The 14,885-nt window shown below is 37.6% G+C and overlaps 1 protein-coding gene across 5 annotated transcripts in view; it reads left to right on the forward strand.

Moving 5' to 3' along the window:
• The window catches only part of KIT (KIT proto-oncogene, receptor tyrosine kinase), a 77,512-nt gene that overhangs the window by 30,614 nt on the left and 32,013 nt on the right, over positions 1-14,885 (forward strand). For 2 of the 5 annotated variants that reach the window (XM_014787397.2, XM_014787409.2), the window contains exons 2-5: positions 2,884-3,153; positions 5,732-6,013; positions 7,085-7,221; positions 11,938-12,109. In XM_014787397.2, coding sequence (XP_014642883.1) covers positions 2,884-3,153; positions 5,732-6,013; positions 7,085-7,221; positions 11,938-12,109 — 861 coding nt within the window. Of the gene's footprint in view, positions 1-2,801; positions 3,154-5,731; positions 6,014-7,084; positions 7,222-11,937; positions 12,110-14,885 lie in introns of those variants that run through there. The other 3 variants (XM_014787404.2, XM_004419071.2, XM_087434334.1) reach the window with 2 other exon arrangements.

A 14,885-nucleotide genomic window follows, 5' to 3' on the forward strand; every position in this document is an offset into this window, starting at 1 on the left:
CCGTAAGAACTCTATGAGCTGAGGACATTTTTATCATCATTTTCCAGATATGGAAACTTGGACACAGAGAGGTTGAATGGCCTGCCTTAGGTCACACAGCTAGGCCTTGCCTACATTAGCATGGTAGGTCTCTGGAAGTCAGCAATATTTATTGAACTGGATTGTAGTATCTACATATGCCCTTAAGATCCACTCATGAGAAAAGTGAATTGATTGAAGTATATTGCAATATAAATTCTTTAAGCATTTTTGGATTTACTATCAACATCACTTACATTCACTTGGAACTACTTTTTTTTTAAAGGGGGATAAATAATTGAACTAATAGTGTCTTCATTTATTGCTGTGCCCATTTTGATTATTTAATGCTCTGTATGACTTGGAAAATAATCCCAGCCACTTCGTTTCCGTATCCTGGTTGCTCCATTTAGATGCTGAGCCTCGTGGGCACAGATAGTCTTGCTCAATAGCACTTCTCATGTTGTTGGTGCTTAATAACCTTTGATGATTATAATTGACTTTGTCATTATCTCCCGCAAATCAAGGCTGCCGAGCGTCTTCTGATCTTAGGGTGTACATTGCGTGACATCATGGAGCCACAAGCGATGTCGTGGTTGAAAGGCACCTGGATGAAATATTTGTCTGGATAACAAACTAGAATTGAGACTGATCATCTATATACACCTGCAGGGGACAATTTCAGCCCTTCTTTAGAGCACCTTTGGGCTTGTCCCTCTCCACAGACTGTCTTCCTTCTGTCTTCAAATGTCAACAGGTCTCCTGTTTTCTTTAACTTTAACCCTGTTTGACTACAGATCTATTTTTCTGCCTCCTCCCGCCATAGCTCTCCAAGGAGAGGTCTACATGAGCAGCCTTTAATCTTGGAGCAAACAGAAATTTCCACTCAACTGAAATTGTACTCTTGGATTTCCTGTGGTCTCTGTCTAACCAAATTCGGGGACTTTTGCTCATTCCCTTTGATGTTGCTCAGCCTTTGCCCTAAGACCCACCCATCATCTTTTGAAACCTTCAAATGTGTTGCTTCCTTCCCTCTGAGGCTTCTTTCCTTCCTTTCTGGTGTTTGTTTGTTTTTTTAAATCTCTCTATTCTCTTTCCTACACCTTCTTGACTGGCAGAGCCCTCCAAGATTGGTACTTGGTCTGTTCCTCCTTTTTCCACAAGTCCTTTTTCCCTTGATTATCTGATCCTATCTTTTAACTTCACACATTATCCCTCTGCCTCTACCATCTGAATTTCAGGGCATCAGGTGAGAAGTCCATCTACCGCCCAGGTAGCATCTGGGAGCAGGTCTCTTGCCTCTCCTGCCCCAGCCCCTTTCTGACCACGTGTCCATCTCCCCACCCCAGCCATCCTGAATTTGTGGAGGGTTTCTTAGTATGGCTTATTCTTGCTGCCTTTGCCTCCCACCTGGCTTGGATGGCTTTTGCTCTTCCTTCAGAACTCAGGTCAGTTCTTGTCTCCAACCTTGTATGTGTGTACAGGGGGCACAAATCGGATGCACACGAGCCATTTCCCCCATGATCCTGCACAACGGATTGATTGAAATCCCCCCAAGGGAGATCTGTTATCCTGTTGCCCCAGCCCACCTTACCCAGAGACCTTTTCTTCTGTCTCCCTCACCCAGGTCATCCGTGAGTCAACCTTTTGTATTTTTCACTGCGCTATAACCATTAATGTGTTCTTCCTTTGACAGTATATCACATCTTCCTCTTTAGTCTCAAATCCTTACTGTAGGTTCTTACCGCTTCTGCCTGCCTGAGGTCCACGGCTTTTCACTGATCTCCTTGAATCTAGTTATCTCTGGTATCTCACTGTGCATGTCGTTTTGCTACTGAAAAGCCTACAGTGTCTCTACATGTTCTACATGGTCTCGATGATATATATCTATGGTACATGTCTGTCTTCTCTTTTGCCTCTTCGGATACTCTGAAGGTCCAGCCCACCTCTTAATTTTTCTTTAGCTTAAAAGCTAAATCTTATAGCTAGGTTTCACTTATTCTGACACTTAAGCATCATGTTTTTTAAGCTTTGGAGTGTGTGTAAGGACCACATGTCACATCTACATGGAGTTTTCCCCGGCACCTAGCACAATGCTTTTGCAGATCATAATTAATGAACAGATGTTTGCATTCATGCAACAGATGCATGAATGAATGGGCTGTTGTGAATTTTCTTTGGTTCAAGTTTCATATTCAGAGTCTAAAGTTTGCATCTTTAAACTAGTTTCTTTTCTAGGAAACCTATCTAGGCATTAGGTTGATCAGGCTGTAACCCAACATATGCCATGAAATATCTCGTAGTCTGATCATTAAAGTGGGCTTTTCATTTTCTGCCTTATTGTTTGAAACTTATAAATAGTTATCCTTTGGATGAACATCACCATATAAGGAGAATTGCCTAGAAGTAACTGAATTCACAAAACTTTAAGAAAAAGCCAAGCTATGTCATGGTCGTGTACATTTTACCAAAACGGGGAGAGGCCAATAAATTTTTTTATAGTGTGAGATTCTGTTTTTGTTGTTTCTAAGCTGGGTGTCAGCATGTCAGTATCATTGCGATGGCCCATATTCAGAATGGGAACTTGACCCAACTGTATGTTTAACCCAGAGAAGGCCATGGCATCCAGCAAGTCTTGGTTTGCATTCCAAGTGTGACCCTCAGGATTAATTGAGAGTTGCAGAAAATAATTTTCTAGACGAGCTGAAGAAACTTTAAACAGAACTTTTTCAAACCATAAATAGGGCAGTTTTGTCCTATTTTTATTGTAGAGTACACAGAAGATGGAAATCAATATTGGAAGAAATGTTTTATTTCGCCAAGGAAAAAGATCATACTCAACACGATTCTCATTTTTCTTGGCAGGCTCTTCTCAACCATCTGTGAGTCCAGGGGAACTGTCTCCACCATCCATCCATCCAGCAAAATCAGAGTTAATCGTCAGTGTTGGTGACGAGATTAGGCTGTTATGCACCGATCCAGGATTTGTCAAATGGACTTTTGAGACCTTGGGTCAACTGAGTGAGAATACACGCAAAGAATGGGTCACAGAGAAAGCAGAGGCCACAAACACAGGCAATTACACATGCACCAATGAAGGCGGCTTAAGCAGTTCCATTTATGTGTTTGTTAGAGGTAAATGCTTGGATTTCTTTGATGCTATGCTTTAGAAAACTTAATATCCTGTTCTTAATTATGGATGACATATAGATGGCTGAGCCACAGATAAAATATTACTGGCTGGGTCTAGAAAGCCTAAAACAAATTTTTCTTTGTTAGTTTCCCCCATCTTTTTATACATGGGGACTTTGGGTACAACTCGAGCGGAAGGTCTGCAAGGCTGCAATTCTGTTCCTAATAAGATTACAATATGGTGAGCCCATTTGTCCTGGTGCTCTGAGTAAGCCCTGAGAATAAATTAGCCCCTTTGGGATAGCTGCATTTTAATGCCTTGAGATCCCAGATACTCCTACTTAGTAAAAACACTTTAGGGAACTAAAGGCCTCTAAAGGCCTAAAGAGACCCACACTTCAAAAGAACTGACCCACTTTTAGGGAGTAAGTTCCAGAAAAATAACTCAGTCAGCTAAGCACTCCATGACCTTCCTAGGTTCTTAATAGATGTCAGTTGATTCATTTAAAAAATTGTGACCTCTCAGAAACAAAAGGAAAATATGACAGTTGGATTTCTATACTTCATTTCCTATGATGAATTCAGTGACTCATCTGTGTTTGTGTTTTTAATATCCTTGTCAAGAGGAGGTTTGCTGGGGAGTTGGGTGGGGGGAGTATCTTTTTGTTGATGTAAAAACTGAAGTACTTATAGCTTAAGAGACCTATCTAGGTTATAGGAGGAGAAGTGGAGGCCCAGTTCTACTCCTCATTTTGTACCTGGACTGGGGCTGTCATTGAAACAGGTCTGAGTAGGAGGCCTCATCCATGTTATTGTGGAAGAATAACAAATAAATTTATCCCAAACTGTAGATCTAAGCAGTTGTGACATTTGAATAAGATCACCTGCTCTGTCTTCCTTACCTAATTTTTGTTAGGGAGACAGACTTGTCCAAATTCCAGCTCTATCAAGGGTTAGTAAAGTTGACTCACATTTTGGCCATAAAGAAGGTTGCCCTAAAATTGACTCTGCCTCTCCTTAGTTTATCTGGTGTCCTTTCCTAGGTGGGTAGCTGAAAAGAAATATACATAGATAAGCCACAGCTTATTGTTGAGCCAGCCTGTGTGCTGTTCTTTGACATTCAAGAAGGCACTCTGTCATTTCCAGTTGGTAATCAAGTATCATTCTGCTTGTTAACAGGTTGGGTAGACAACTGAATAAATGGGGTAAACTGCTGAATTAGCCATATCAGTCTCACAAGCTCATGAATTTTCTTGAGAGGGGAAGTCATCATCAGCAACAGAACTGTACTTAATTATTACTGATTTAAGATGTTTGGGTACTTATGTAATCTGTGTTACAGCAATGAAGGAATTGGGGCCTTATTGTAGGAGCTAGACTCAAGCAACTGAGAAAGAGTAGATGGAAAACTAACCAACTAGGGCCTCATACCATAGCTCAGCCATCGTGAGGTAATTGATTCACAGAATAATTTAGTAAGGCTGGGAGATGTGCATAATTCATTTTGGGAAACTCTTTTTCAAAATTGGTCAAAATTAAATGATAAGTATATTTCAATTATGTCAAATTGGTTTTTGTGGAACAGCGGATTTCCAGGTGGAAAGGACAGTTAAAAAACATTTAAATGTAATCTGTTGACTCAACCATATACCTGTGTTATCTTTACACAGTAGAGGTGGCAGCATATTGCGTATATGGAATGAGGTTTATCTTGGCTTATATGAGGTCCCAGTCTGCCTGTGTCTTTTCCTGGTCCACGGCTGGTGTCCAGCATCATTATTAATAGTACTCCCTTTTACTCACAAGCGTCCTGGTTTGGACAATAAACTATTTTCCACAACATTTCTGAGACCTATAAGCTCCCCTGTGCATATGAATTTATTTGATTTCCAGAAGTTACATTTATGCATATCTTTCAAGGAATATGAATAGAGTGAGGCCCACATGTTATTGGTACTGGGTGGCCTGCTGATAGTTTCCTAGATTCTGTTCAGAAGCTGAGAGATCCTGGAGACAGGAAACTCTGGAAAAGGACCCACACAGAGGGGTCAGAGGATTTCCTGACCCTACTAGGTATCATTTGACCGGCTTCTTCTTGGCTCATGCTGTTTGGAGTATTGCCTGTTGTAGAAAAGAGTAATGGTTGTAATAAAAAAATTCTCAGAGTTTTAAGAGCTCAAATTGTGGTGTCAATCAGACCTGGGACTGAGTTCTACCCAGCCACTTCTGGGCCACGTCACTTCAGGAGAGTCACTTTTTTAAGACTTCAGTTTCTTCATCTATAAAATGGCTATAATGATAGTGCCCATCACGTAGGGGTGTTCTGAGGATTAAATGAGATAGATAAAGTGTGTAATGGTCCAAGCTTAGTGCTTGACAAATGGAAAATGTTTGATAAATGTTAACTCTTACTCGTTAGTATTATTTGGGTAATTTCTACTTTTGCTCACAAAGAGGAAAGTCAGTAGCCATTCGAGCCGTTGGGGGTTGTTGTTATGAAAGGAAGCATTTTAGATCTTTTAAAAATGTTTTCAGTACCTGTGACCAACCATTCAAACGACTAATTTTTGATATGCTGTAGATCCTGCACAGCTTTTCCTCATTGACCTTCCCTTGTATGGGAAAGAAGAGAACGATACGCTGGTCCGCTGTCCTCTCACAGACCCAGAGGTGACCAATTATGTCCTCACGGGGTGCGAGGGGAAGCCTCTTCCCAAGGACTTGACGTTTGTCGCCGATCCCAAGGCCGGCATCACCATCAGAAACGTGAAGCGCGAGTATCACCGGCTGTGCATGCACTGCTCCGCGGACAGGAATGGCAAGTCAGTGCTGTCGAAGAAGTTCACCCTGAAAGTGAGGGCAGGTATGGGCCCTTTCGTGCTTTCTTCTGGGAGCCGGAGCATCCATTGATCTCAAGCGTTCTTCTCTCTTCTCGTTGGTCCGTCTAAGTATAGTCAGTCAGGCAGCTGGCTCTCCATCAATTCTCCCAGCTTCCACATAATGTCAGCTGCGTGTGAATTCTTTATTTCACAGTCCCAACCCCACGTGACCGTTCCATGACTGCCTCCAGCTAGGTGTGTCTACCGCAGATTGGCATTTAGGCCGTACTGGGGACAGTTGTTAAACCTACTGACTTCAGGACACCCCAAGTTTCGTAATTGCACTGTGTTCCTTCCAAGAGAGGCCCACTGGGCAGCTTTAGTTACACTGTTTGAAAAGATTAGCATACAGATGATTCATTCCTTGATTTACTATTGATATATGAATTGACTTTCTCCTCAGCTGTTTAATTTTAATGCATTCTCAAACTGTTTATAATCTGAGGAGAAAAGTACCAACTGACTATGGACCTTGTTATTGTGGCATTATGTAGAGTATTGTGGTAGCTGAAAATACCTAGATTTTGTATCTCAGAGACCATCTAATTCAACACCAGTTGGCATTCAGCTATTGAGTAGTTTTTATTAAAGCTTTTGAAAAAGTATGCTCATTGGCATTAAGGAAAGTTTGATTATTTAAAACCTGGGATTTTCAGAAACAAGATACTATTTTTACAGCACATGGGAAAGATGCCTATTTGATTAAAAGAACATAATTAGTTGTAGGTCACATCCTCATGAAACCATCAAGGTTGTTTGAGGCAAAGATGAAATCCGCTTCCCTATGCTGGGATGTCTTGAAAAAGCATTATCATCTCAAGTAGACATTCCTATCTTTTTCACTCGATGTTAATGAATTTACTTGAAGGATGCATGATTTAATTGCTGATGTCTTCAGATATGCAAGTAATACAGATCAGTTAGTGCCATACTTGATATTTTATTTAAACGATGACAAAATAAGTTGTGCACATTTGAGGAAAGATCGTTAAGTTAAAATGTCATGCTATAATAGAATACATTATTTGAGGGCGACATTTCTTTTTTTTTTCTAGCCATCAGAGCTGTGCCCGTTGTGTCTGTGTCCAAAACAAGCTATCTTCTTAGGGAAGGGGAAGAGTTTACAGTGATGTGCTTGATAAAAGATGTATCTAGTTCCGTGGACTCGATGTGGATAAGGGAAAACAGCCGGGTGAGTGCATTTCCTTCATTTTTCTCAAAATATCATTCTCTTTATGTGTGAGATTTTAAGGTTTTTCTTTCAGAGAGTCTATTAATTATCCTGGGGATGGCTCAGCTGGTGTCTCTCTCTGAGGTGAAACTGTCTGGGAATGTGTTGAGATGCATATTTTCCCCTTTCCTAACGCCATATGTAGATGTGTACGTTCACTATCAGTAACAAATAAATGTCATTTTGTAAATTTATTTTGAGAAAATCAAAGAGAACCTCAGACTTATGTTATTACTTCATGCTCTTTGTTTGAATGACTTTAGTAGGGAAATTTTTTAAAAAACTAATGGTTAACTGCATAAATATCTTGATTTTTAAAACTCTTATCGAAACTATTCAGGCCAGATTACTTAAAATATGGGGAAGAGTTGCCAATTTTTTCCTTCCATGTTTAAAAAGAATAATGGTCTCAAGATAATAATCAGGAAGCTCTTTCCTCCCCCACAAAGTGGCCTATCCATTTGAGAGACAGGTTTCTTTTTATATGGATCTAATTTCCTCCTTTGAGGCTGGTTACCTGAGATCAGGTTGCTAATGGTTTTCTATTTGTTTTAGTCCCTATTAATAAAATGGTTATCTTTAATCTGAAACATTTAGACACGTTTAGGTTCTCATTCATTTAACAAATGCATATTGAATGTCTACTATACGTCAGATACCATGTTAGGCATATCTTAAAATTAAATAAATTTTAGCCGGTTGTATTTGAAGGCTTTTTTTTCCTCTCTACATACTCATATTAATAGCAAGGACTTTAAAATTTTAAAGCCTAATATTTTGCTTTAAAATTCCCATTTACTGAGTTTTCAGTAAATTTTGTTTGAATAATCTTGGCCATCTAGCTAATTAGTTCTCACGGTGGTTTTTCTTCAGTACACGTGTATGCGTTATATTGGAAAAACAAAATACCGTATTTCCCTCCCCCTCCTCTTCCTCTCCTTCCTCCTTATGCTCTGTATTCAACATTGGCAATTTCATGCTTGTTTAAAGAATTTTTTGCTGAACAAGTAACCATGGTGATTAGCATTATGCAAAGCATTATGGTGATATTCCTGGAGACCCCATGATGGATGGTACCTTGCTAAAGGAAGCCTCCCATTGACTAGGAGAATGGATTGTTCTTAGACTTGTTCTTTCAAACCAGTGGCTCAGACAAACAAGTTTTGGTTTTCATAACGTATAATTTAATAAAAACAATAGCTTATGTATGGATTTTTGACTAACCTTATAGAACACAATCCTATATTAATTGGCTTTCTATAATCCTTGATTTCAGATGAGAGAACAATTTAGACTGTGTATGTATTTGAGCCCCTGTATAACTTGAAAATTAGCCTTTTTGAGATAAGAAATTAAATTGCCCTAGGCAGTTTTGTTCTGAACCCTTTTTCCCAGGAGCCCTGCATGCCATTCCCTATTAATCCACTGGCGCTGGTAGATAAGCCTTCAGTGTTGGGAGCTCTTTGGGGAAATCCCAGTGTGCACCTCCAAGGGTTAAGGAAAACCAAATCACGTGCAAACAATATGTCATGTGTGACTTGCAGATGGGACTCGTGGCTCTATGCCAAGGTTCATCCATGAATCTTTTATTGATCTCTTTTGGCTTAATTTGGAATATTTAGCACTGTTAGCACTATCAAATTATTTTAAAAATCCATAGTATTTGATTCTGACTGTTTAGAATAAGTTTGACTCACAATGAAATTTAGGATAAAATGACTATTTTAGAGTTGTTGCAATTGTTTATTTTAAAATGTAAGAGAGTCTTGGAGTTTATTCAACACTTGTGAATCTTGGTTAGCTTTTCTAATGCTTCTAAACCCTTGTATTTTCACTTGCTTTTAATTATGATCTTTGACAGTATCTTAAATTATGGTCTTTGGGTCTGGGTGTCGATATTACATCACTTATAACCAAGCTCTTCCTTCTGGCACTGACATATTCATTGTTCCTGTGTAGCTCCCTATTGTAGACTCTTAGGCTCCTGTGAGAACTAGAAGGAAGATACTGTACATCTAGAATATGGTATGTTACCTGTCCGTTGTCACTCTGCCTTAGCAGAGGAGAAGCCTGTGACGTGATGCCCTGGGAGAGGCCAGAGAAAATGTCACTTCACCTTGCTGTTGCATCTTCTTAACAATTGATCTTATGCAGTGAAATGGCAGATTTCTGCCAATTATTGAAAGAATCTCTTAGGAGGGAGTATCTTCAAATCCATATAGTGTTCCAAACTGTAAGGGCCTTCCTTTAAAGACCTTTGTGCCCTTGTCCCCTTTTAGAAACAAAAGCTGAGACTAGTGGTATCCTTGACTTGCCCGAGATCTCACAGTTAGTTAACAAAGCAGGTTTCTCTTCTTTTTATTTCAAAACATTCAACTTTGGCAGCCAGCTTTTTATGTGTGCTTATGTTAAAGTAAAAAAAAAAAAAAAAATTCCAAAAATATAATAAAAAAAGAAATAGATATAATTCCACCATTGTCTATAGCAGTGCTATGCGATAGAAATATAATGTGAGCCTCCTATGTAATTTAAAATTTTCTAGTAGGCACATGACAAAGTAAAAAAAGAAATTGATTTTAATATATTTTTTAACCCAATATATTCAAAATATTTTATCATGTAATTAACATAAAAATTATTAATGGGATATTTTACATTCTTCTTTTCATCTTAAGTCTTCAAAATCTGGGATATATTTTATATTTACAACACAACTCAGTTTGGACTACCACATTTCAAGTGCTCAGTAGTCACATGGTTAGTTCTTATAAATGCTATATTGCCTGCGTTTATTTTTTCATATTTCTTTTTTTTCTGCCCCCATGCACATGTGTTATCACATGGTTGCAGTTTTAAAGTACACTCAGTTTATGCTTTTTAAGTAATATAAACATTTTTCTTATTTTCTCATATTCCTAATTTTGATACCTGGTGCACATTTAGGTCATCTCCAAGTTTTCACTACAGTAAATGTCTTGGAGTTTTTTTTTTTTTCTTGAGCATTTTATTTATTTTTTTTAATTGAGGTAACATTAGTTTATAACATTATATAAATTTCAGGTGTACATCTTTATATTTTGATTTTAGTGTAGACTACATCATGTTCACCACCCAAAGACTAAGACTAATTACCATCCATCACTGTGCACATGTGCCCTATTACCCCTTTTGCCCTCCTCCCTCCCCCCCTTCCCCTTTGGTAACCATCAATCTAATCTCTGTATCTATGTGTTTGTTTGTTGTTGTTGTTGTTATCTTCCACATATGAGTGAAATCATATGATATTTGACTTGCTCTGTTTGGCTTATTTGGATTAGCATAATACCCTCAGGGTCCATCCGTATTGTTGCAGATAGCAAGATTTCATCTTTTTTATGCGAGTAGTATTCCATTATGTGTATATACCACATCTTCTTTATCGATTCATCCATTGATGGAACTTTGGTTGTTTGCAAGTCTTGGCTGTTGTGAATAATGCTGCAATGACATAGGGGTGCAAATATCTTTTGGGTTGGTGTTTTTGTGTTCTTTGGATAAATAACCAGAAGTGGAATAGCTGGATCATATGGTAGTTATATTCTTAATTTTTTGAGGAATCTCCATACATAGGCAGGAACTTTTGTTTTTTGTTGAGTTAATTTCCTTGAGGTAAATTTGCTGGAGTTGATCAGGGGTGTGAACATATTGCCAAGTTGCTTTCCAGAAGGACTGTTCTGATTTACAGTGCTGTCAGAATGGTCTAATGCTAATAGGTTCACCATAGCCAGGCCAACAAATCACCCTTGATCTCATTCCATGTCAATATCAGCTCCTGTTTACTTTCTTTTTTTAGCTGTATTTTTTTCCATTGTAATAGGAATGTGTTCACATTACAGCAAGTTTGGAAGATGCAGAAGGCTATATGCCACTTCCTTTAATCTTTTCAGAGAGTGGCTCTAGTTTATATTATGGTTTTTTCCGTGATGTTTTCCATGCCAGAAATCTCTCCGTATCTTGTCTGCAGAAAAGTAGTAAGAGTAGGATGGTGATATCATAAGAGTAAATTTGCAACCTTTTCTCTTCAGCTCATGCTTAAATAATTTGGGGCTGGGTCTTATATGTCTTATATACTTTGAAACTCCCCTTAATAGTTGCCAAAATTCTGCTGGGTAAGAACTGTGGGATGAATTTCTAAGTTAGTTTTAGACATCGTGATTCTATTTTTATTCATGAGTTAATAAAATAGAACGTGATTGTTATTAGTAATGTGTTTTCTTTCAATCACTAGGATATAGAATAGAAAAAATAATAACAGGAAATATTGATATTGTAACTTTGACTCTTGTAAAATGTCAGTATTCTGTAATATTTCTTATAGTAACTTTTAAAATTTGGCACTGTTAAAAAAATATTTAGCACTGTAGAGAATTTGTAATTATGTATGCTATGGTTATTAAGAAATGAATTTTCATGTTTTTTCCAATCATTAATAATGACTATCTTTCAATGTAATTGTGTAATATGAAGTGTTCCAGTGATAGACTTGTCATGATGCTTTATTATTCTTACTTAAGTAGTCTGTAATGAATGCTAATATGGAGAAGTTAATTGCTGCTATTTTTAATTTATCTAGGAAAGATCCTGAATATAAATTTTATGGTAATCTTTGATTTTTTTTTTCTCCCCTTCTGAAACCAGCAGACTAAAGCACAGGTAAAGAGTAATAGCTGGCATCAGGGTGACTTCAATTTTCTACGTCAGGAAAGGCTGACTATCAGCTCAGCAAGAGTTAACGATTCTGGAGTGTTCATGTGTTACGCCAATAATACTTTTGGATCAGCAAATGTCACAACAACCTTGGAAGTAGTAGGTAAATATCTCTATGTGAATGTATAAATTACTGGCAGTAGTGAAAGAAGAAATTACTAGATGGTTTCCTTTTTATGTTAATGGAATGTTGAACAGATTCTTAGAAATTTTATCACTGAATGAATGAATGAATAAATGAATGAAAATCATCATCACCTCTTCCAACTTATAGCACAAAAGCAAATTCTACCAGTTTAATAGAGGGAAGTGGGAAGCTGTAACTGAAGTTGTTTAAACATGTCATTCTTTGCTAGTCACCCTCCCCTCCCCACCAAACAAACAAAATGTAAGTTGAGCTTTTTGAAAAGTTCTCGTCCTTGCTGAATGACTTGGGTTTGGAAATGAATGTAGACTTTTTTCTATGGAGGAGTGCAAGTGCTTAGAGCCTAAAGTATTTCTCTGAATTGTTTGGTGAGGCTTCTCGGCCTTTTGGTTTAGCGTTTTACCACTCATGGGCTGTAGTTCATTTGTAGCAGGAAAGGCTGAAGTGGGCTTCTTCTCTCCAGCATGCCCCTCACCTCACCCTATCCTCCAACCTTAGGCCATAGCATAAACCTTCCGAAGGAGGTCCACTAGGGGTCATGGGTCCTACCGAGCATAAACTGGAACATGGTAGCCTCTGCCCCTAACCCTATCATATCTGGCATACACAATTGCTTTAGCCATTCTTCCCTACTCTAGAAATCTCACTAAATATTTATTTTCCAAGCAACTACCTCACAAGAGCAGAGTCTAGTGAAGTACTTGATGTTTTTGATATACTGAAAAAAATAATTTTTAACTTACTTCATTTACACATTTTTTGTCTTTTGAGTATTGTTTGAATTTAATCTATTTTCCTGTCTTTTTAATGCAACCATATTCTTAGTGCTTGACTTTGACTAAGTACTGGCATGGTGATGAAATTCTTCATCATGAGCAATATTAAAATGATGTGATATTTGTTTTCATTTCTCTCCTTTGCCCCATATTTCTTTAATAATTTATGTATAAATGTTAGAAGTCTGTGATTTATCCCACAATAATCTCATATAATTTTGGCATTTCTGCCCATGGTGTAATGGAAAGTATCTCAGCAGACTGAACATGGAGAAGACACTTTACTTGCAATTATAGAGTCAGCACACAGAAAGAGTACCACTTTGTCCCTGAACGGATTGTGAACCATTTATTAATTTGAATAGAAGGCTGTGCTTTTAAAATATTAAACTCCATAAGTGCTAATTTGCTAAGTTGATTAGGGAGCATGTTGATATATCAGCTTCAGCTCCAGAAAGCAATTAGTAAGGATGTTTTGAGCATATTGTTGTATGTAATCAGATTTTTAAAATCCATTCATCAATTTCCAAGAATATAACTGTGTAACTGGAAAGACTTGTGGCCATGAAACCTGAATCTGGTTTTGTATTGTTTCAGGAGTGGGTTGGGATGGGACAAGAAGAGGAAGAGACAAAGACAAAAGTAATTTCTTTAGGGGCTGGGAGAAGGATTTGGATACAACGTGGAGTGGTGGAGAGCACAAAGCTTTGGATTGGCCCTGACCTGATGTGGAGTTGGGCCCTGCCACTTGACTTTCAAATGCACCCTACTTTAACTCTGCCTGCATTTTCTCTTCTGAGAAACATAATCTCTGACTCTCAAGGCTGTGGAAAGGAAAAAAGGCAATAGATTTTATAGAAGTGCCTGGCGTAGTGTTTGCACTGGATTAAATGTTCATGCATCATCAATTTCTTAATGCAGAAGTCCTTGAAAAAATCATACTTTGTTATAACAACCCAGATGGAGTTCTTTGATTCTGGTAATTCTTACACTTCATGAATTTGAAGCTGTATTCCACTACAGGACATAAAACTATATTGAGAAAACTAGACTGTAGAAAACTCAGGAAGAACTTAAGATAAGTATTTTATATATGGTGATTGAGAGAGAAATAATCTCAGTGTAAATATTTCAGTACTTTATGTTGTGAGGTATCTTTGAATTTATGACTTTGAGAACCTGAAAATTTAATGCAGCATTCTGATGAAACATTTATTCCCTCAAAATTAATCTAAATTAGCTTAAAAATGGCCGAGGGTATCATTTATGACTCAGATATTACAAAGTAGTGGTTTCCATCTCTAATTTTCATTTGGGTGATTTTTCATTCTCACCTGAAAACTCCTTTTTCCACTGGTACAAAAGACAGTTGGACTTAATGTGTTATTCTGAATCTATAGGAAACTAAAGGGCAGTAGATACTATAATGACAACTCATGTGTGGCTTCAATATTTTAACCAAATAGCGCCAAAGATAATGAATGATAATTTTAAATTTTATAATTCATTTTTAAATTTTGAAAAATAAATAAAAGAATAAAATAAAAATTCTTCTGTAATCTCACTAGCCTTGATATAACCATTTTTAAGGTTATCTTTTTGTATGCAGCAGGGTTTTAATTACACATACATCCGCACACTCGCTCTCTCTAACTGAAAGTATATAGAGACTCTAGGCTATGCTATAGTAAGGAGAGGCCAGCCTTGGCTGCTCACACACCTGTATTCAAATCTAGGCTCTGTCATTGGGTAGTTAGCCATGTGGCTTTCCAGAACTTGATTTTTTTAATCTATAAATTAGGAGTTATAAGTTTTCTCTTTCAATATTGTTACAAGGTTAAATATTTGTCATAATTATTAAATGAAATGTATGCTAAAGTACTTAGGGAAGTTCTTGGTACATAGTAAGCATTCTGTAAAATAATATTGGCAATTATTTTATTACATTCTTTTTCAAG

Source organism: Ceratotherium simum, chromosome 8 (genome assembly GCF_057802395.1).
Source record: "Ceratotherium simum simum isolate JZ-2026a chromosome 8, ASM5780239v1, whole genome shotgun sequence".
NCBI classification, from domain to species: Eukaryota; Metazoa; Chordata; class Mammalia; order Perissodactyla; family Rhinocerotidae; genus Ceratotherium; species Ceratotherium simum.